We start from the raw sequence: 22,838 nt of genomic DNA on the forward strand, positions 1-22,838 counted from the left end.
TCAGATGGAGCAGGAAATCTCCAGGTTCCAGCGTAAGATGACTGACCTGGAGTCAGTGCTCCACCAGAAGGATGTGGAGCTGAAGGCCTCTGAGACTCAGCGGAGTATCCTGGAGCAAGATCTTGCCACCTACATTACTGAGTGCAGCGTGAGTCATACTGTACTACCAGCATGTCCATTTGTGTTTTATTGAATTAAATACTTCTACCCTGGAGGCTTTCCATCTGTTATAAAAATGCATCTACCATTTCATGAAGACTGCAAGTGTAGTACAATCACTGAGGCATACAATAATGACTTAAGCATGACAATGCTATATGGGTTTAAGTTCTGTTGTACTAAGTATGGTAGAGTTGCAGTTGGCAACTTTTAGAACAGGTTAAACAAACAAAGTGTTTCCTTTCAAACTTGGGTTTTGATTTAGCAGAAATGTTGATGGCACTATTGGCCATAGTTTTTTTTTGAAACTCCCTCTAGCCTTGTAATAAAAAAACTCTGTAAAAATTCCTGTTTAAGTGTCTGTTATACAACTTGAAGTTTTGCAGCTTTTACTGATGAAATTGTGGGTTGTTTTTTCAATTGGAAATGTCAGACAGTAGTCTAGAGCTTAAGTAGTTGAAAAAAAAAGAAGGGTAGAATACTGTAAACTAACTTATTTTATTTTATTTTCTAAATCTTAGTGCACTTTGTGTTAGTCTGAAACACGTATTTGTTTGCAGAGCCTAAAGCGAAGCTTGGAGGAGGCACGAGTGGAAGTCTCTAGAGAGGATGACAAGGCCATGCAGCTGCTGCACGACATACGCGAACAGAGCAACAAGCTGCAAGAAATTAAGGAGCAAGTATGTAAATTTTCTCATTTAAATGATTCTGAATCCTCCTCCTCATCATGATAATGATGTGGGGCAGATGAAGAATTATTTCATGGACACTTCATGGTATTTATAATAAAACAGTCTAGTGAAATGGGGAAAAATGCCTTTAAACTGCATATGCATACTGTTTTTTGTTTTTTGGGGAAATTATTTGACACGGTGTTGTTTGTACCGTTGTAACTGATAGTGCAGTCCTTGAAAAAGGGATGAGATTACTTTTCCTCTCAGTGTGTCCCTGTCACACAGGGAGGGCTTTCCCTCTAAGGACTCCCTTGTCCTTAGCGCTCAAAGGTCATTCCTGCAGATGGCATAACTGCAAGGTACAAAAGTGGCGACTTGATCATTAATCTACAGATTCATCGACCCTTTAATTAGGGAGATGATACACAGTGTTTACACTTTTTAATATAAATTCATGATTTTAATTGAAAATTATAAATTGAACTGAGGTGAAAATTAAATCTGTACAAAAGAATTTTCGTTCTACCCAACTGAGGAGCTGGATCTGGTCATTATTTAGCTTGCATAACATGTGGTTGCTTTTACAGTAAATTTTATGTTTAATTTAATTAATTGTGTTAACCACTCTGTGCTTATTAACGTCAGGAGTACCATGCCCAGCTGGAGGAGATGCAGGTGACCATCAGGCAGCTGGAGGAGGATCTCTCCGCTGCCCGACGTCGCAGCGACCTCTATGAAGCTGAACTTAGAGACTCGAGACAAACAAGTGAGGAGCTCAAAAGAAAAGCTGTGGAATACCAACAAAGGATCCAGAAGGTATGTAAATGTGTATATGTTTTCACCATATATGTTTATAGTTCATGTCATGTCTAAATCTAAATTGAACCAAATAACAGGAACACTTTGTGCTTTGTATTTTTGATCTGCTCTAAAAAGCAAAGCACAAACCTGTTAAGAGGGATTGGAATGAAACTACAAGTTGCACAACTCATGAATTATGAACATGACTGTGTCACTTTACAGAGAAGATGATTTCTGTTTTGGCTTTTGATCATAAAATACAGTTGGATTCAAGTGAACTGCATTTCCTAGTTTGGGGGCATTTTACTTGGATATCAAGAGTTTAATATTTGACAGTTTTGTTGATGATAAAAACTATTAGTCTCATTTGAATCAGTACAGTCGTGTGGTTTGGAAGGGCCCAGAATGCCTCCCTTTGGAAGTGATCTGGGCATGGCAGACTGTGAGAAGATCCCAGAGCAGACCCAGGGTGCACTGCTGTAGTGATTACATCTCCCTGCTGACCTAAAAACAGGGGAGGGATCCTTCAGAAGAAAAAATGTGTGAAAAGTGCTTTCTCTGCTGCTGTCCTTACCCTCTTGCAGAATAAATGAATGATAATATGCATACTATAAATCAGAGAAAGGGCCTCATACACTTTATTGTAGGATATTGCAGTAAATATCAAATAGGTTTTTATTCATTCTCTTTCCATCATTAGTAATTTCTGGATCCAAGCTGTTTTTACTCATGTGAATCAAATATTTCAGGATGAATTTATGCTCAATTCTTATCATATTGTTAATGTTTTTAGGCAAAAGAGCAGGGAAAAGCTGAAGTGGAGGAGCTTCTCTCCAAACTTGAAAAGGTTTTCTTCCTTTTTCAAAAATGTGTACAGAGCTTACAGAACTGTATTTACCCCAAAGTTTGATTTTTTTTTTTCACTTTCTAAATTGTTTTTTATTCCCTTAAGACAAACTCTGAGCAGCAGGTGAAGATTCAGGAGCTCCAAGACAAACTGTCCAAGGTAGGTTTTTTCACAACTGTCTTTCATTGTGTTTTGTGTTGCTTGTTTTTTTTACCTACATTTAAATTACTAAAGACTTTGGATTTTGTAATCTTTCCTATTTATCTGAAAAAGGAAAAAACAACAACAAAAAAGACCACTATTATATGTGTATGTATCCAGGATGAAGCTGTGCAGCCATTTCTGCTGTTGTTCCTTATTTATTCAGCAGAATTGCTTTTGTTTTTTGTCTTTTTTTTGGTTTGTTATGTTTTCTCTTTGTCCTAGTGGGCAGAAATTGCACAAGCATATCAATATGTTTGTCTGGGGATCTACTAACAACCTTTGACCTCCTGATTTTTCCCCAGGCAGTGAAAGCGAGCACAGAAGCCACAGAGCTGCTGCAGAATGTTCGGCAGGCCAAAGAGCGGCTGGAACGAGATCTGGAGCGCCTGAAAGGCAAAACCGACTCTAGTGACACTTTAAAACGTCGTCTTAGGGAGACGGAGGTACCAGACTGACCTGCTAATGCTAATGCTTTCTAGTCCTATGTTAAATAACCTTTTTGACAGTTGGACTACCCTACAATTTTCTGTGTAATCAGCCTTGCTACGTTTTTGTTGTGTAAGCAGGAGGGCAGGAAGACACTTGAGAATCAGGTAAAAAGGCTGGAGATGGTTGAGCGTCGGGAAAATAAGCTGAAGGATGACATTCAGACCAAATCCCAACAGATTCAGCAGATGGCTGAAAAGATCCTGGTGAGAGCTACAGATAAGACTTGCTAATACTCTCCATCACTTCACCCCACTGCCTACTCAACCAGCCCTCTGTCCATTTATCCTCAACAGATATCGGAGAACATACATGTACACACTACATACTCTTCACTTAGATAGCTGAGCCATCACAAATGGCTACTAGTCATCCAGTATTGGTACATAAATAGGCTTTAACATATTCATGATTTTACCAGTGTCAGCATGAGCAGGCATCACTGCAGTCGACTTGTGGATTTCCAGCTTTTCCATGCAAGTTTCTTTTGTAATGTTTTTGGTGCAGTAGAGCATTTTGCCTAGTTTTTAATTCATCTGCTTCATCTGTGTTTTAGCATTTTTTTTTTTTCTTTGTATGTAATACAGAATTTGTGTGTATATGCCTATAAATTATTATTTTTGTTAAAATGTAGTTGTTTTTTTTTTATCTGTGGCCATCATGTTAGATTTATCCATTTACAACTGTAATTTGTCCAGGAACTGGAGGAAAACTTGAGGGATGCCCAGTCAACTGCCCAGAGGATGGAAACGCAACTGGTTCAAAAGGAAAGGCTTTATGAAGACAAGATCAAAGTGAGTCAGCTTAATGTTTCTCAGACTGTTGTAGATATTTTAAAGAAATATTAGCATATATGTTTGCGCCAGTCAGTTTTAGTCAGTCCTGACATTTCAAATAAGTGTAGCTTTGGATTAAATCAGAGCTGTCACATGTCTTACGGTGAGATGTGACACCACACTAATTAATATTTCCACGTCAGGTTATAAATTTACAACCATATCATTGAATGACTGCTTCACATGGGAGGCTGGAATCTAAATAGCAATGTGTCAAATTAAAACGGGATTTATTCACTGGTTCTCGCTCATCAAGGTTCTTGAGGCCCAGATGAAAGCAGACCTGGCTGACAAGGAGAGCCTTGAGGCCAGAAGGGCGCAGCAGGAGGAGGAGTCAAGGGAGAACTGTAAACTCATCAGTGAACAGAAAGCAGTAAGGCAACAAAACCTCATATCATCTCAGGCATTTGCTGTAAATTTTATACTCAGGTTGACACAAAGCCATATTTAAAACGAGTAAAGGTAACTTTAACTTTTGTGATATTAAAAGAAAAACAATATATGCAATTTATCGGCTGCTTAAAGTATTTTATTCCCTTTTACATATACTAAGCATTCCCAATCTAATCTCATTGGGTATAGGCTGTCTCTTATGCATTTATTTTAAGGATTAGACAAATATAATTTTTTGTTTTACACCATAATTTGTTATAGTACTATAGTAGTGATTTTTTTGTTTTGTTTTGAAATGTACAGGTTAAAAAGACAGATTAAATTAGAGTATCCTTCATGTTGCACTATAAAGGCTGGGCTCAAGTTCTAATCTGGTTAATATGGTAGACTTGAGGCAGTTAAGAAGCTTTTAGAGGTAGTCATCTGATATTGACAGTAGACGACTCAGGCAACACCTTAATAGTCTCTAATAGGATTTTTCTGAAGTAAAAGGTTTTTCTACCTTTAAAAAAAATGTGAATGTCCCATATTCTAGCCCGAATCTGGTTATCAGTCAGTGGAGAATATATCCTTGTGTTGGGATGTGATCTACAGCATGTTTTTGCACTTTCTTCTTTCCCAAAGACCATTAATGCTATGGATTCAAAGATGAAGAACCTGGAGCAGCGCATCGCCGAGTTGTCAGAGGCTAACAAGCTGGCTGCTAACAGCAGCATCTACACCCAGAAGAATATGTGAGTTAACTAGACCTTCTGCCCACACTGTGCTTTGATGAGTGTGTCCACACACATTGACTGCACTTACATCTTTGTGCAACATGGCTGATCTGTCCCCGCTGTGTGTATACAGTGTCATCTTTAAGATTAAGTACAGGAAATGCATTTTTCATGTAGTCTTAATAGAATATACAAACCTATTACCAAAGAAGTTAGTCTGCTCTACAAAAACAGAATTCAACAGCTTACTAACCATTTGAATGCTATTTAATTCAAAATGGTACAAAGATGACTTTAAACGCTAAAATATTTTCTTAGTTTCAATTATATACCAGTTACATATTTCAAATAACATACTGATATTAAGTAGCAGTAGGTAATAACTAAGTACAATACAAGCAATGCCAGAGTCTTTAGAAGGTAAAAAGTGAACAGAAAGAGCAAATTAATCAGCAATTCTCAATATAATGTCATCTACAATACATAATATTTTTAGATAATCCTGAGGAATTTCTCTATGCAGGCATCAACACTGAAATAAACATTATAGTTGTGAAACTAAGCTAAGGAGGACTTCAAATAAGCTTTTTAATCCATGAATGCACATTACAACTTTACCATTTGTTTGGAAAAGTAAATGCATATAAACAAGAAGCACTGCTTTTGGGTGTAAAATGGCAAGAATAATAACCATGCACGCTTTATTCTACTTAAGAGGAAAGATAAAGTTTTGGAGCAACATACAATGCCAGATTACATCTTTTTAAGGGAAGGCCTTGCTAACTTCAGCAAGAACATGGCAAACTACATTTTGTGTGCATTACTGCAGCATAGCTCTGCCATAAAATTATAAAACTCTGGCCTGCCTGCGCTTTTGCCTGCAGCGCGAATGGAATATTTTCCTGCACTGCGTTGTTGCAGCACGGGGGGAAAATATGCTTATTATATTATTAAATATGCTTCTCAGGTTCAACATTTGATAACTCGGCTTTGTAGTGTTTTCAAGGAAATATCAGGTTTACATTATTCACATTAATTTCAAATTTGAAAAAAAAATGCAATTAATGTAAATAATGTGAAATTAATTTGCACATTTAATAGAATGAAAATGATTGCATTGTGCTTTTCTTTATATTTTACATCGTATCACGCTTGTTTAATACAATTAGAGATGCACAGACTCTAAATTTCTGTCTAATATTGATTTTTAAGATAATAATTAGTCTAATGGCAGGTACCGATGTTTTAAATTGCTGCACTGTTCATTTTGTATTAGTGCAATTAAATTGTTTACACATTAAGCTCCAACTTTTGTTTTACGAATATAAATTCAAAACAGGAGATATAATTGGCATTTGTTTGTATTTTTGTCAGGAAAGCCCAGGAAGAAATGATCTCAGAGCTTCGACAGCAAAAGTTTTATTTGGAGTCTCAGGCAGGCAAGCTTGAGGCCCAAAATGCCAAACTAGAGGAACATCTGGAGAAGATGAGTCAACAGGAGCAAACCAAGAGAACCCGGCTGCTGGAGCTGGAGAGCAGGCTGCGGGAGGTGAGGCAACAGGAGGCCGAGAGACAGTACAAAATCTGTTCAAGCTCAAGATTAACTAATTCACTTTAGCCGACACACAGTGTAGCCTTACTATCCACAAAAGGGATTAGGGCAGCTGATCAGCAAGCGAGCTCAGATGCTTTTCAGATAAACGGCTAATTAAAAACAGATCTGTAATGGCACTCTTTACAAAATTGCAGTTCTCTTCCTGTATTATCTCTGGAGCAGTGCTGTTTATTAGCTAACAACTGATAAAATCCTAAACCATAAGAAAATGTAGCAGGACCAGAAGTTCTGGCATGGACAGTCAACATTTTACCCTCAAACTGGATGACTGATAATTGCTTGCAAGCATTAAACTCAAGTTATACTCGTATGTATGTAATGTTTTCAGTCACTGAGAAGCGCACCCCTCAATTTCATGATGTCTTTATGAACCCATTGCAAATCTGCTCAATAAAAAGAAGTCCCGGCTTAATTTTGAGGAACACAATGCCCCCTTTCTTCTGAACGCTCTCACCCCCCAGTGTGCTTGTCTGTCGACGCTCCTGGTCGACAGCCTGCTGACTGGATGTCATATTCTACCTCCACACGGTCTTCGCTACTGAGACATGATACACAGATTGGCACTAATTGCTGGCCTCTCTGCACCCTCGCTTAAACACATACACACTGTCCTCACACACACAAATATGTACTTCAGTTGTGATCGGCCGTTCCATCTGTCAAACACTTATGAAACCGCTAAATGAACCCTTGTGTATTTTTCAGCAGACTGAATTTCTGTATTTGCCAGTAAGAAGTGCAGAACCTGAGATTAACTAAAAGTGCATATTCATTCCAGCAGTCTTTCATTAGTAGCACTCTGCTTTCCTAACAATGTGATTAAGGTTAAAGTTATGCTGAAAATGATATTCAAATACAAAGTGTTAAAGGTTCGATTTGTTCAATATCAACGCAGTATTCACACTAACCCTCTCTGTGTTGTAGATGGGCCTAGAACATGAAGAGGAGAAACTGGAGATTAAGAGGCAGGTGTCAGAGTTGACCCTGTCCCTCCAGGAGCGTGAGTCCCAAATCAGCAGCCTACAGGCTGCACGTCTTGCATTAGAGAGTCAGCTGCAGCAAGCTAAGACTGAGCTGGAAGAGACAACTGCTGAGGCTGAGGAGGAGATCACGGCCCTCAGGGTAAGACGAGCAAGAGGAAGCACACATGTATGCAATCACAGTCACCCAAAGTAATGGTGGTATTCACCATTTCCTATATATGGATATAAGCCTGTATTATTAATACAATAATAACTTTTTTTTATAGTGCTGTTAGTATGAATGGCATTCTTTACGATTACACATTATGCATACTCAGATTTGCTTGTATTTTTTCTTTTCATTTGCTCTTCTTCCAGAACCACAGAGACGATATTCAGCGGAAGTTTGATGCCTTAAGAGACAGTTGTTCAGTAAGTGATTCCACAGCCTTTTGTCTGTGCTTTCAGCAGCAGGAGATAAAATTCTTCAAAGGTTTCACAAGACCCTTGAATATATAGTGATTCATGTGTAGCTGCAAAAGATTGTTCTAATGTAACAATGTAGTCTACTGAATCAATCTTTGGCAGCAAAATGCAGCTTGCTGTGCAGAGCACTCTGTTAGCATTTTACTGGTGAATTGTTTTTGTTTTATTTTTTATAAAAGGTGCCATTACAGTTGTCACAAAGACAAAAATCTTTTTGATGCGCAGCTAACACATTACTTCAGTTACCTCTGAGTAGTGCTGAGACCACTTTAATTCAACTGTTAGGTAGCTTCCAATTTGTGCAGTTCTTTTTAAAAATGTACTGTAAATGTAAGATGAACATGTCCATCTATCGTCTTCAACAAATTATCTTATTTGTCATTAGTGGTGCAACGGATCATGGTTGATCCGTAATCCGAACCGATCCCTATCCACAGAAGAAAAGAGAGAAAAAAGAAAAAAAAAGTATGTGTATGGTGCGCGTGGTGGGTCTGACAAGCATAGTTATGGCCAGCGCTAGTGGTCCAAGTGGAGGAGCAGAGGAGTTTGCGGTATTTAAGCAGCCCTTTGCTGCCCAATCCGACCGGGCTAAAGCTATTACAAAAGCTATTGGGGTGTTTAGCTGCAGACGGGAGGCCGTATTCCGTTGTGCAAAACAAGGGGTTTAAACTGATAAACGTGCTTGAGCCATGCTATGATATCCCGTTGCGCGTCCACTTTAGTGGCAAGATCGTTCCAAGCATGTATGAGCAGCAAAAGTTTAAAGTTATGGCTGAACTGTCCCAGGCACCTTCTGTTGCCCTAACTACTACAAATGGGTGGACCTCCAGGGCAACGGAAAGCTACGTGACCGTGACAGCTCATTATATCACAGCGGAGTGCGATAAGTAAATGTGTTACTTATTAGGCATCACATGTTAAATTTTTGTCTTTTTTCTTTTTTGCTGATCCGAAAATTGATCCGATCCGTGACTTAAAATCTCCTAACCGTGAGATTTTTGATCCGTTGCACCACTATTTGTCATGGAGTTAAAATAGAAACAAATTCTTATTATGTTACATTTAAAGTGAAACAACAGTTTTGTGGTTCATATGTGCCAAAAACATGTTTCCTATTTCTCTGACTGGAAATGACTTGCTGTCACTGTACTCATTACACCTGTAAATTATACTCACTACAGCTGTGCTATTACAATCCCACTTCCAAAGAAGTTGTGATGATATAAATTAAAAACAGAATGCAAAGATTTGGAAATCTCATAAATTTTCTATTTTATTCCTAACAGAATATAGAAAACTTTAAATCTTTAAACTGTAACATTTTACTCTGTCATGAAATATTTGAGGGATGTTTTGAAACTAAATCAGTTAATTAAGTGGCAGCAGATTGGGTAGCAAGAGAAGCAGAGTTTTTCAGAAGATGGACAGAGATTCACCAATTTGCCAAAACTCGCACCTACAAATAATATAATATAAGAATCTTTAATTAGTATTGAACTATGAATATCTTGTCATCTATGGTGCATAATATCATCAAAATGTTCTGAGAATCTGGAGAAATTTCTGTGTGCAAGAGACAAGACTGAAGATAAAAATTCGATGCCTGTAATCTTTGTGCCATGAGGTAGCACTGCATTAGCAACAGATACAATTCCCTCCCAGAAATCTCTTCATGGACTCGGGAACATTTCTATAAATCACTGTCTATGATCACAGTTCACCGTGCCATCCACAAATGCAGGTTAAAGCTCTGTAACGCAAAGACGTCATATATGCACATGATCCAGAAACGCTGACGTCTTCTCTGGGCCAAAGTTCTTTTAAAATGCACTGAGGTTAAGTGGAAAGCTGTTCTGTGGTCAGATAAATCAAAATGTAAAATTCTTTTTGGGAAACATGGACTTCATGTCCTTTTGACTAAAGAGGAGAGGAACCATCTGGCTTGTTACCAGCGCTCAGTTCAAAAGGCTGCAGCTCTAATGGAATGAGAGTGCATCAGTGCTTGTAGAATTGGCACCATGCACATCTAGAAAGACACCTTCAGTACTGACAGGTGTATACAGGTTTTAGAAAATATATATGCTCCTATCCAGTCAATATCTTTTCCAGGGAAGGGCTTGCATATTTCAGCAAGACGATGCTAAACTGCATACTGCACATATTACAGAGTCGAGTTCTAAACTTCACCAATTGAAAACATTTTGAACATCATGAAATGAAAAAAATTGGAGTTAGAATTATTACAACACAGCCAGTTTTGTGCATAAAGCCTTAAAATGTGTTCTTGTTTGCACGTGTAAACCTTTACCTGTTTGTGCCTCCTCAGGTGATCACTGACCTAGAGGAACAGCTGACACAGCTTAGTCAGGAGAACGCCGAGTTGAATCGCCAGAACTTCTACCTGTCCAAACAGCTTGATGAGGCATCAGATGAGAGAGAGGATCGGCTGCAGCTCAGCCAGGAAGTGGACCGCCTGAGGAGGGAGGTGGCTGACCGTGAGATGCACCTCAACAACCAGAAACAGGTAACAAAAACCGTTTCCAGACAAATTGCTGGCTTCTCAGTGTGTTGAGTGTCATTCAGATGTAAATCATTTTCATGGTAATGTGCCTTGCTTCAGTGAGACATTGCCACAACACTTATTGAATGAGCCTGTTTTATGAACTTACAGGTGAGATTTGACAGTGACACATACCAAGTAACACTTAATATATTAGATCAGAGTTTTCTGCACAAGGCAATTCTATTTTTCTACTTGTTTTAATAACTAGAGGGGTTATATACTAGTATTTATGGGAACACTTCCATAAACATTACAACGCAGCACTGGTAAACAGATCAGACAATATTAAACTAGCTTATAAACTGTGCCTCTGTGTGGCTCAGCTGTTTGAACCGGTGCACACAGTGTAATTTGCTGTTCAATCTCGTCACCAGGTTTTATTAGAAGTAATTAATGAAGTTAGCACTTTTGCTACATGTCATGGATGGTTTTTGCTGCTGTCTAGTGCCGTATGGGGTGTTTAAGCTAAATGTCCTTCTGATAACTAAATGCATGCAGTCAGTGTCTTCTGTCAGCTTCGTGCCATTCACTTACGGTGCTGAGACCATCTCATACCAGCAGCTGAATAGGAAGGAGTGTATCTCTGAAACAGTCTAAACCTAAATTAAAAGATTAGATGCTTACCACAGGTTAGTAGATGGAGTAGAAAGATTCATTATTAATTGCTCAAATATTGCCAGCAGATTAAAAAAGCAACAATTTATAATCCTTTTTGAATTTAATTTACTTTTTTTTAAAACACAATTTATTTGTATTTTTTGTCTGAAATATTCAAGGCCAGAGAACCTATTATGATGCATCATAGATCATTGAATAGAGACAACAATCACGTGGTATTGCCAAACGCTGAGAAAGATGTTCTCTTCAGTCTGTTATTTCATTTATGCTCTCAGAACATTGAGACACTGAAGACCACATGCAGCATGTTGGAGGAGCAGGTGGTGGAGCTGGAGTCCCTAAACGATGAGTTGCTGGAGAAGGAGAGGCAGTGGGAGGCTTGGAGAGCAGCTCTGGAAGATGAAAAAAGCCAAGCTGAGAGACGCTCCAGGGACATGCAAAGACTGCTGGACAATGAGAAGCAGAATAGGTGACATTCTTAAATTTATACTTGCGCTTATTACATAGAAAGTGGTCATTGTATGTCATTTCTATTTATAAATTAGTTTATTACAGTCATAACACTTTATTGTTGTGTTCAAAGGCTGCGTGCAGACCAGCGCAGCACTGAGTCTCGCCAGGCAGTAGAGCTGGCAGTCAAAGAGCATAAGGCTGAGATCTTGGCCTTACAACAGGCTTTGAAGGAGCAAAGACTAAAGGCTGAAAGTCTATCTGATACTGTGAGTCTGTTATCCATGAACTAACTTTAACCCCAGCTTCAATCTTTCAAAAATATGGTTTGACTTGTAGCTGGGATGAATTAGAGGTTAACAGGCACTCACATGTTCTCACAGCTCAATGATCTGGAGAAGAAACATGCCATGCTGGAGATGAATGCCCGTAGCTTACAGCAGAAGCTGGAGACTGAGAGAGAACTGAAACAAAGGCTGATGGAAGAGGTAGGAAGTGAAAGTCAATTAACCTGCATGATATTTCTACACATATATTTAAGAAACTTGGGTTTCTTGTTGTTACTTATTGTAACTATTGCTCTATTGCTGCTGTTAGCAAACTGTACCAAAAAGATTTGTGTGCTGGTGTTCATGCAGCAAGCAAAACTGCAGCAGCAGATGGACCTCCAGAAGAGCCACATTTTCCGTTTGACCCAGGGCCTGCAGGATGCTCTGGACCAAACCGACATGCTCAAGACAGAGAGGACCGATCTGGAGTACCAGCTGGAGAATATACAGGTGCTCAGTGCAAACCTCTGCAGTAAGATAAAATACTGTGGTCTCTGGGGAGGAGGAGTCCCAGCTGGATATTAAAATAGTGCCACTGATACCGGTGCATAAGAAGGATAAAGTAATCTTAAGTCATGCAATCCCAGTGGAAATTCTTCTCATAGCTGTCTTCAGAAGTATTTCCTTCTCTGAGCTTTTGTTTTCCTGCCTACAGGCGGTATATTCCCATGAGAAGGTGAAGATGGAGGGGACAATCTCCCAGCAGACTAAACTCATTGACTTCCTCCAGGCCAAAATGGACCAACCCACTAAAAAAAAGAAGGTGTGGGAAAATATTTACAAAATCTATGTACAAACCATGTTACATTAATAATCAGCTTCAAGGTAAAGCCAACTGAGTACTGTTTCCTCTCTGAGCAGGGTATATTTGGGCGGCGGCGGGAAGATGTAGGCACCACAACTAATGGGGCATTAGCTCCACAGGCCCAGCCAGCAGTTCCATTGCAGTACAGTGACATGAAACTAGCTTTGGAGAAGGAGCGCTCAAGGTGTGCAGAGCTGGAGGAGGCTCTGCAGAAGATGAGGATAGAGCTGCGGTCCCTCAGAGAAGAGGGTAAGGACGGAAATCTTGAGTGTTTTTAGTCTTTATAGTTTTTGTTTGTGTGGTGATTACTGAAGTGCCATGTAGCAAGACTAAAAATCTGTCAGAATATTTTATGTAGACAACACTGGATTGTGATCATCCCAGAAAAGGACAAAAGTTCAAATAAATACATCTACCCTCTAGTAAGCCCTTCAGTCTTTGCAAACAGTGTTCTTATAATTCCTTTTCCTCCCAAACTCCCAAAGCGGCTCATTTCAAGGACCATGTAGCCCCTTCCACACCAGCCCAGGCTCGACATCAAATCCTCATGTCAGCCATTGTCAAATCCCCAGAACATCAGCCCAACCCCAGCAGCCTGCTTAACCCCTCCACCCGCTGCAAGGAGACATCTACACCTGAAGGTTAGTCATTCACACACAGACCATAAACAAATATACAGCTCATCTAAATGCAGCCAAATTTGAACCTCAGATTCCCAAATTGAGGCTGTACAGTTTTCTTACAGGAGCATTCCACCTTATGCTAATAAATGGACTCCCCAATCACTTGTCTTGTTTACGTTGTGTTTTGTTTTGTTTTTTAAATGTGTGACCAGTTTCACAAAGCAGGATTATGAAGTGAAATAAAGTTGGATAACTGTTCTCAGAACATGTTAAGACTAGAACTCGCTCCAAACAGGAACATGGGCTGACACAAAGCAACAAAAATCATTGTTTTAGGTTTCATTCACGACATTTATCCAGCTGACTTTGTAATCCTGCTCGTGTCTGTCTCACAAAGCAAAGCAACAGTGGATTGGGCAGGTATCATTGGTTTTAGTCCAGGGTTTCCACCATCACAAAGCAAAATTATATCTTTTTATGCTGTTGATCACCATGGAAACTGAACATTTGCTGAATACTCTGTCATAGCTGTGTAGCTTGCTCAATAGATCACATCCAAAGGTATAAAGAAACAGTCTCCTAATAAACTTCTTTAGGAAAAACCTGAAATAACTATATTTGTATTTTCCAAATTATTGATGAGTCCATTAATACAGTGATTTTTATGATACAGAAGGTGCTTAGGGAGTACTTAGGGAATGTTGCTATACCCTATTTTAGTCTGTATTTACAGACCGGCCTAAAACAATGATTTGCCCAAATCCATAAGAGTGGTTAAGTTGGACTTGCTTTGTGTTTCAAGCTCCTTACTGTCCATGTTCTTTTGGTTTCACTTAGCTATTGTTAGATTCCTCTCCTTTCTTTCTTTTTCCTGTTGCTCCTCACAGAAAAGAGGAGGGTCACGTTTGAAAGTAAGTTAGCAGCCACTACAGTGTCTCTTCACACATGTGCTCATCTGCTGCTCGTGGTAAATTGTGCACCCACATGCTCATTGCTGTATTATACATCTGTCTTCTTGTCCACTGGCTAACTGTAGCTTGACCAAAGGCTTTTTTAGGAGTCAAGTCCCCCCCCCCCCCCCCCCCCCCCCCCTCATTTCTGGAGTCATGATTTAGATAGCATATGGTAGGATAGGTACCTTTTCACCTGGAAACATTTTAATACATCCCATGCACACTGGCATGCACAATCTGATTCCAGTCAACTACTTTGGTACTTGAGCTTTCATTTATATGCAATATCTGCATTGAAAAAAATCATTATTTGGATTGCCTCATACTGCTTTAAAGAGCTGGATCTCATTTAACTGTTGCTGACTCTTAAGTAATTAAGACTGTAAGTGACTATGCCTATTTTCACTAACTCCTTACACTGCCTACTTGTACTGCTTTATAGAGTTTGGTCATCGTGTGAAAGAAAGAATGCATCACAACATCCCTCATCGTTTCACCGTGGGCCTCAACATGAGGGCTGCCAAGTGTGCCGTCTGCCTGGACACTGTGCATTTTGGACGGCAAGCTGCCACTTGTCTAGGTCTGTATCCTGTGCTGTAGCTGGGCAGACTGAATGTGAAAATATTTCAGAAGATGCATTACTGGCCAGCTTTAACAAAAATACTGGAAATAGTTATTATAGCATCGCCATCACATGGTGGAATCAGTCTTGCCTTCCAAGTGTTGTGAGTCTTAGAAAATAAGTTGGATGTGTTCCCAAATCAGCATTTTAGAACAGTACCCTTCCATGTTTTATATGTACAGCTGTACAAATGAAATGTTGATAGATAGAATTTGGATATTTTTTTATGTGATGATCCCTACCATTCTGTATTCTTGCCTTCTTTATTGACAAGATTCAGCATGGTAAAGAACTTTTCACTAAATCCAATCAGATTTTTCATCCTTCTCTTTGTCTCATTGTAGAGTGCCACACTATTTGCCATCCCAAATGCTCGCCGTGTCTTCCGGCCACCTGTGGTCTGCCAGCTGAGTATGCCACTCACTTTTCAGAAGCCCTGTGCCGAGAAAAGGCAAACTCACCTGCACTGCAGGTTAAAGAAGCCAGTGGGCATGTTCGCTTGGAAGGATGGATGAAGCAGCCTAGGTAACTATTTAAGTCCTTACTGCCATCCTGAATGTATGCAGTATGTTATGTACACTGCATTGAATATAGTTTGCCTATTTGTATATTTACTCCTTTAGAAATGGCAAGCGTGGGCAACAAGGCTGGGAGAGGAAATATGTGGTTCTTGATGGAACCAAAGTGTCCATCTATGATACTGAGCCCAGAGAAGGTCAGTACTTCATTAAATTCTTTTTATTTATTTTATTATTTTTCAAGATGACTGATTCTGTCTTTGTTTTTGCTCATAATTCAACTGTATAGTGAATGTTACCATGTAGGTCAAATTGGAGAATCCTCTGTTTTTCTCTTCCCTTCTTTGTAGACTCTGTAAAGGCTGAGGAAGAGTTTGAGCTCTGTCTGCCTGATGGAGAGGTGACTGTCCATGGAGCTGTTGGAGCCTCTGAGCTCATCAACACTGCCAAGTCTGGTACTGGATCAATACTAGTTAATCCCAGTGTACTCAATCTGTTGTAGGATATTAAGTGTATCATCCTCTCTCCAAATTTTGATTTGGATTTACCTCCTGTCTAAAATGTTTAAACACAAAATACAGCAAAAATGTTGACGCTTCTGCTCAGCTGTGAAATTAAGCTGCTAGCAGAGGAACAAACTGATGCATTTTTTTTATGTCTGTGCGTAGACATCCCGTATGTGTTGAAGCTGGAATCGCATCCGCACACCACATGTTGGCCTGGCCAGTCCCTCTACTTCATGGCTCCTAGCTTTCCTGACAAGCAGCGCTGGGTGGCAGTACTGGAGTCTGTTGTGGGTGGTAGTCGTGGATCTAGAGAGAAAGTGGATTCTGATGCTGTAAGTATCATGCCTGCATATTACATACCTATGAATGTCCTTGTGTCAGGCTTGATAGCGTTCATAATTTAGGCTTACTGTATTTGGGGTGTTGCAAAAAGCCATTGCCTCCTTTACACAGCACAAGCTTTGTTGTTAGGCCCATATGAATGAGCAAATTAATACAAAGCTGGTTGTGTCATTTTGTGTGAAAATTGGGTAAAATATTGAGTACCTCCATTAAACATCAGCCAGTGCCTTCACTTCTTCTTCTCCCCCTCCCTCTTCTTTCTCTCTCTGCATGTTCTCAACATCCACGTCTTGTGTTTATTTGTTGTCATTGTCTTTTTTCTTTATATAACTATACTGTGTGTGTGTGTGTGTATCTCCATTCAACTCGGTTGTGTGAATCATATTATAGGCAGGTGTTTCTAAAAGACAGAAGAACCTGTCCCCTCTGGTTCAGGTACAGTAAGTAGCTGCACGAATGCTTGAGCTTCAGTCGACCGATCGACTGAGCATGCAGTAGCTGTACATACATATGACACTGATGCACTATAAGTACAGTCCTTGAATCAGTTCCTGAATATGGTGTGTGTATTCACACAGAAACATATGTAGTGCATGGATGTGAATAGACTGCTGTGTACCATTTATTTGGTGTCCTATGCTATGTCATGCATGATTCTGCAAAGCCCATGCACTGCTTAAGCCCCCCTTCTCAGAAATATGACGTCACACAAACAGACCTTGAGCAATTTAACTTCAGTGTGCAGCTATAGGCTGTTGGCGCTTCTGTGTTTCTTGCAGTTTTAGAAGAAACTGAAGAAATATTTTCTTCCATGTTCTCTGCAAAATGACCCTTAAATTAAAAGTGAAGTAGGAAGTCAAATGGTTCCACAAGTGTATTTCAGTATTCTCAAAAAGTTGCATTGCTGTGTTTTTCAGTTGTATCACTTACTAAATATGGAAAGTTGAACATGCAGCTTGATTACATCGTATCCTTACTGTATGTACAGCATACAGTAAGGATAGTGCAGGGTGTAAAATGTAAATAAGACCAATGACAATGCTTTGCTTATCATTTAACCCCATATTTATTTAAATACTTCAAAGATAACATATGAAATGCATAATCTGTGAAATTTTCGTTGACTCTGTTATTGCTTTTGTGAACATATTTTTTTTTTTAAATTAATGCCAGCAGCTTTTCTCCCTTCTGTTCTTTAACCCATATGCAGCACCTTTTTTTCCTGTATCTAAAGGGATTTTTTTCCTCACCTGTTTTGCTTATTATTATTATTATTATTATTATTATTATTATTATTATCATCATTATTATCATCATTATTATCATTAATTCTTATGTTATTGAGCTGTTTTGGATTATTTAAATATTGTTGAGTGTGTGGGGTTTTCCTTCTTGCTAACAATCAACAACTATTTCAGACTTTTTTGCTGGCATCAAATTCAAAATAACCCCCCCCCCCACAGACAGCATTTCTGTTCCATACTTTGATATGTTATCTTTCTAATATTCTAAATTAGATGAAGGGTCTAAATGATTTCCAAATCATTCCATTCTCATTTATGTGTATTTTACACAGCCTCTCATCTGGTTTTAGAGACTGGCTGTAAGTTGTTGAACTGTATCAGCTTTTTCGAAAAGGCTATGTAACTGCAGATCCAACGCTAAGATAGTTGAGGAGTTTTCTTCCCACTAAACCATAAGAACATTACTGAGGTCAGGCACTAATGTTCAGTGATAAAGCCTCAAGGCCAACATTACTGGAAAAATGGCACTGTGATATTTGCTGAGCTTGTGCTTCATCATTGATTTTAATGTATAAAGTGGAAACAAAGAGCCACTCTCCACAGAACCCATTACAGTCATGAAATGTATAAACTTGGAGGGTTTTATTCTGACCATTTGTCAACAAAAGGCAGTGTGTCCTCAAATTAAAAATATCATTTATTAATGGTCAGACATAGCTCATTTGTGCTTGTCTGTTTTAAACAACATAAAATGTATTTCTTGCTCTGTAGTTGTTCTGTTGTTAGCATTGCAAGTGAGCTTCAGTCTCAACAGGAAAGACTTTGCAAGGCTCTCTCTTTCTCTCCCTGTCTTTCTCACTATCTTTTACTGTTAGCTCATTTAGACACCAGATTCACCTAAATTATGACACATCTTTAATGTTATGTTGCTGTGGTTATTTTGTGGCAGCTTTCCGGCTGGCATCCCTGCTGTGTTAGCTTGTCTTGCTAAAGCTCCCGATTTGCAGGAAGTCTTAATCCGCCTCCTTCCCCTGCTCCATTCTCTCCCTTTTTTTCTCTCTCTCTCTCCATAGAAACTTCTGGGCAATTCTCTGCTGAAGCTGGAGGGTGACGACCGTTTGGACATCAATTGCACTCTGCCTCTCACTGACCAGGTATAAAAACAAACATGTAAACAGAGTTAAAAACCTAATTGGTCAGCTTTCTAGTTAGACATCACCATGCTGGATGTTTCTTTCTTTCTTTTTGTTTTTTTAAAGCTCTGGTGATCTCGTCCTTTCTTGCAGATTGTCTTGGTTGGTTCTGAGGAGGGTTTGTATGCTCTGAATGTGATAAAGAACTCTTTGACTCACATCCCGGGCCTGACCTCCGTCTTCCAGATCCAGATCCTGAAGGAGCTTGATAAGCTGCTGATGATCACTGGTCAGTTAATGGAGGCCATTATATTGAAGTTATTTTATGATATTATCAGATTTATGTTTTCCTCGTACACTGTTTCAGCTGTAACATAATGCTTCTGGATAGTGTGCATTTATTGTAACACATTACATCACATTATGGTTATCTTTTAGAAGCCATAATGTGTGCTTTGAAGTAACAGCGAACGAAAGTGAAGTAAAGAGAAGATGATGCGCATCATCTCACACTTGGCATGTTTGATGTGTCATTCAGGGGAGGAGAGGGCACTGTGCCTGGTAGAGATCAAGAAGGTGAAACAGTCTTTGTCACAGTCCCATCTCCCAGCTCAGCCTGACCTCAACCCCTTCATCTTTGAGACAGTCAAAGGATGCCATCTCTTCTCCTCTGGAAAGGTGAGTCATGTTGTAACTTGCAGGGAGCAGAGTCCTTGTGGACTGTTATTGGGTCTGAGTTAAGGAGCTGAACATCACAGTAATGGCATCGTGTTGTGTGCTGCCTGATTGCAGAATTGTTCTTTCTTTACAGATTGATAATGGGCTCTGTATTTGTGCTGCAATGCCCAATAAGATTACAATCCTGCGGCATAATCAAGGCCTCAACAAGTTCTGCATCAGAAAGGTGAATGAGCATTAAAAGTGAACCGCTTACAGTGACGAGACCTTTATTGTGAACAATGGACTTTTTTTTTCTAGGAACTATAGATGCTCTGTTTTTCTTCTAGAAATAATGAGTTTTAAAAAAAATAAAATAAAATAAAAAATAATTTTTTTGTGTGTGTGTTTGCAGGAGATTGAGACATCAGAGCCTTGCAGCTGTATTCACTTCACTGGCTACAGTATCATTATCGGCACCAACAAGTTCTATGAGATTGAGATGAAGCAGTATGTACTGGAAGGTCTGTCAAATGCAGCATTATTGTTTCTTTAGTATTATTTCTTTACAACCAGATGGTGCTCCAACAAAGTCCACTCAAGGGTGTTTCTGTCTCTGTTGGGTTCCAACATTCACACCTGAACAAGCTGAATGATACTAATGATTTCTCTCTGCAGAGTTCTTGGATAAAAACGATGTGACGCTAGCGTCAGCTGTCTTCGCGGCGTCCTCCCACAGCTTCCCCATCTCTATCATCCAGGTCACCACGGCTCCACAGAAGGATGAATACCTGCTCTGTTTCCATGGTTAGACAGTTACTTCTGCTGGCAAACCCTCTCAGTTGAATGTGTATACACACCCCCAAACTAGTGGATAAACAAAGTTGTGGAACAGTTTGTCTTAGAATCTGTATTTGACAAGCGATCTCTAAGCATTTCTAAAGTCATTGTTTTCTTTTTTGGTTACATATTCTATGCTAAATTTAAATAACTCATTTTGTTTATGTATTTATTTTTTGCAGAGTTTGGTGTGTTTGTGGATGCATATGGCCGCAGAAGTAGAAGTGAGGACATCAAATGGAGCCGTCTGCCTCTCTCATTTGGTAAGTGTAAATCTGCATGTTTACTAGAAGCGTAGTTTCTTTGGGCACCGGGTGGAGCAGGTGACCATATCCTGCAATGCAGTGGCCTGGGTTTGAGTCTGACTCTGGGCCTTTTGCTGCACGTCTTCACTCTCTCCCTGCTTTCCTGTCTGGTCTTCACTGTTCTCTCAAATAAAGGCCAAAAAGCCCAAAAATAGTTTTCGTGATTTAAGGATTTTTAGGTTTTTTAAAATAACAAGTTGTATTTCTGTATTTCAGCCTATAGAGAGCCTTACCTATTTGTGACCTACTTCAACTCTCTGGACGTCATTGAGATTCAGGGACATGCGGCTCTTGGGTAAGATTGTTCTCAGCTTTTTTAAATTGTTTATCAAGTTCTTTTTATTTTACAACTTCGAATTCTGCCATGGCTGATTTTTCTTCTCTTTTTCCAGTCCTCACTCATACGCACATCTGGATATCCCTAACCCACGCTACCTTGGCCCCGCCATTTCCTCTGGAGCCATATACCTGGCTTCATCCTATCAGAACAAACTTCGGGTCATTTGCTGCAAGGGCAACCTTGTCCAAAGCCAAGACGGTGGAGATCTGCAGCGTAATGGCTCTGGACGCAGGTAATGACACACAAATAGCATTAAATACCATCTGCCAGTCACCTTTATACATAGCATCCCAAATATTTGGAAACTGGTTTGTAGGTCAGAGATGTACATAGAGGGAGATTTCTAAGCACGCTCCATCCTTCTGTTCTGTGTACACTGGTGTTAATGAGTCACTGGGCCTAGCTGGCACTGAGGGGCACAGGTTGGCATCTATAGATCGTAAGTTTGGCTTAAATGTTTGAACTAGTTAAAAAAAAAATAAAACAAAACAGGAGAGTAATGCCATCATTTTGTCTTTTGCAGGAAGAAGAGTTCATTTTTTATCTGTAGCAGATTTTAAAAAATGTTGCCGTCATCATTCTTTATTTTACCTAAATTACTTTTTAAAGTTCTGTGTCAAATGTAGAAAGGAAATTTTTGAATAAAGACTGACATCTTCCCTTTTATGACTGGTCTGTTACTCATCGTGACGCTTACTGACTGTGCTTTGCAAGTCAAAGCTTTGTTCTACAGTAATTGTTGTCAGTGACAGAATCCACTCTTATTTAGGAAACCAAATTGAATTTATATGATCAGTCTGTTCTGATTACAAATAGCAGTGCTGTGTATTTATATATTAGCTTATTAAATCAGCTTAATTGCAAGTCCATCAATCTCACCAAATCTGCTGAGTGACCAGAGTCCCACAGTGCCAAACTAAGTCCAAGAACTGAGACAAATAAAAACATTGCCCAACATTTGCCCAATGCTCCTTTTTTCCCTTTTTTTTTTCTTCTTTATTTTAACCTTGGTTCCTCCCGACAGTCCCAACAAGCGTGGTCCTCCTTCCTACAATGAGCACATCTCTAAAAGGCTGGCAGCCAATCCTCTGGTCCATGGAGACCCAGGCACACCACACCGTTACAGAGAGGCTCGCACAGAGTTTCGGCGGGACAAGTCCCCAAGCCGTCCACTGGAGAGAGAGAAGTCTCCTGGCAGAATGCTGGAAAGCCGGATAGTGGGCTCGCCTGGTCGAGCCATGGCAGACCCCCGGCTGGAGCGATCACCAGGCAGGGCCATGGCCGACCCTCGCATGGACCGCTCCCCTGGCAGGATGATGGATGTTCGTAGGGAGAGATCCCCTGGACGTTTTGAAGAGCGTCAAAGGCTTCATACTGGCTCCGGACGCACACCCATAAACTCTGTTAACAAGGTTTGTCAAGAAATTCTGCATTACATTAACTTAATGTGTAACTGTTAGCAATTAGCTGAATATTTTTGTGTTTTATTGACATACATTGGAAACTGTTGGAGTATGGTAAAAGGTTCAGTACAAAACTTCGGCGTTTCCATCCAGGCGGTTGATTCAGTGGTTCGTGATGCACTTATGCTGCTTTTATGACAGTAGTGGGTTGTGATATCTTGTTTTGAGTGAAATACTATGACTATAGGATGGACTGTTACAGACCTTTAAGGAGTATAAATTTCTCCCCAGACTTTATAGTCTTGCAGTGTTCATGTGGTCTTTTACATTTGTTTAGTTTTGGCTTATACTGTGGATTTTCATGACACTACAGGTGTACTTAACATGGAAAGACCAGCTTTCAAGGCT

At 39.6% G+C, this 22,838-nt stretch overlaps 1 protein-coding gene across 4 annotated transcripts in view; it reads left to right on the plus strand.

The window, feature by feature from the left end:
* Positions 1–22,838, plus strand: part of cita (citron rho-interacting serine/threonine kinase a) — a 39,260-nt gene that overhangs the window by 14,286 nt on the left and 2,136 nt on the right. Inside the window, exons 12-49 of one of the 4 annotated variants that reach the window (XM_086291813.1) lie at positions 5–148; positions 720–839; positions 1,479–1,649; positions 2,428–2,481; positions 2,587–2,640; positions 2,988–3,128; positions 3,252–3,377; positions 3,870–3,965; positions 4,264–4,380; positions 5,025–5,134; positions 6,491–6,665; positions 7,656–7,853; positions 8,072–8,125; positions 10,506–10,703; positions 11,636–11,829; positions 11,944–12,079; positions 12,194–12,298; positions 12,449–12,589; positions 12,795–12,902; positions 13,001–13,193; positions 13,430–13,585; positions 14,455–14,478; positions 14,963–15,100; positions 15,487–15,667; positions 15,766–15,857; positions 16,011–16,115; positions 16,329–16,498; positions 16,899–16,943; positions 18,826–18,906; positions 19,039–19,174; positions 19,424–19,563; positions 19,697–19,789; positions 19,958–20,066; positions 20,221–20,349; positions 20,565–20,645; positions 20,904–20,982; positions 21,080–21,259; positions 22,052–22,439. In XM_086291813.1, the coding sequence (XP_086147939.1) occupies positions 5–148; positions 720–839; positions 1,479–1,649; positions 2,428–2,481; positions 2,587–2,640; positions 2,988–3,128; positions 3,252–3,377; positions 3,870–3,965; positions 4,264–4,380; positions 5,025–5,134; positions 6,491–6,665; positions 7,656–7,853; positions 8,072–8,125; positions 10,506–10,703; positions 11,636–11,829; positions 11,944–12,079; positions 12,194–12,298; positions 12,449–12,589; positions 12,795–12,902; positions 13,001–13,193; positions 13,430–13,585; positions 14,455–14,478; positions 14,963–15,100; positions 15,487–15,667; positions 15,766–15,857; positions 16,011–16,115; positions 16,329–16,498; positions 16,899–16,943; positions 18,826–18,906; positions 19,039–19,174; positions 19,424–19,563; positions 19,697–19,789; positions 19,958–20,066; positions 20,221–20,349; positions 20,565–20,645; positions 20,904–20,982; positions 21,080–21,259; positions 22,052–22,439 (4,962 nt within the window). Of the gene's footprint in view, positions 1–4; positions 149–719; positions 840–1,478; positions 1,650–2,427; positions 2,482–2,586; positions 2,641–2,987; positions 3,129–3,248; positions 3,378–3,869; positions 3,966–4,263; positions 4,381–5,024; positions 5,135–6,490; positions 6,666–7,655; positions 7,854–8,071; positions 8,126–10,505; positions 10,704–11,635; positions 11,830–11,943; positions 12,080–12,193; positions 12,299–12,448; positions 12,590–12,794; positions 12,903–13,000; positions 13,194–13,429; positions 13,586–14,454; positions 14,479–14,962; positions 15,101–15,486; positions 15,668–15,765; positions 15,858–16,010; positions 16,116–16,328; positions 16,499–16,898; positions 16,944–18,825; positions 18,907–19,038; positions 19,175–19,423; positions 19,564–19,696; positions 19,790–19,957; positions 20,067–20,220; positions 20,350–20,564; positions 20,646–20,903; positions 20,983–21,079; positions 21,260–22,051; positions 22,440–22,838 lie in introns of all 4 variants that reach the window. The other 3 variants (XM_086291814.1, XM_086291815.1, XM_086291816.1) reach the window with 3 other exon arrangements.

The sequence above is a fragment of the Aulonocara sp. 'chitande type north' Nkhata Bay genome, linkage group LG5 (genome assembly GCF_057382095.1).
Source record: "Aulonocara sp. 'chitande type north' Nkhata Bay isolate Kocher_YH1m ecotype deep benthic linkage group LG5, A_spYH_male_GT1.1, whole genome shotgun sequence".
Lineage (NCBI taxonomy): Eukaryota > Metazoa > Chordata > Actinopteri > Cichliformes > Cichlidae > Aulonocara > Aulonocara sp. 'chitande type north' Nkhata Bay.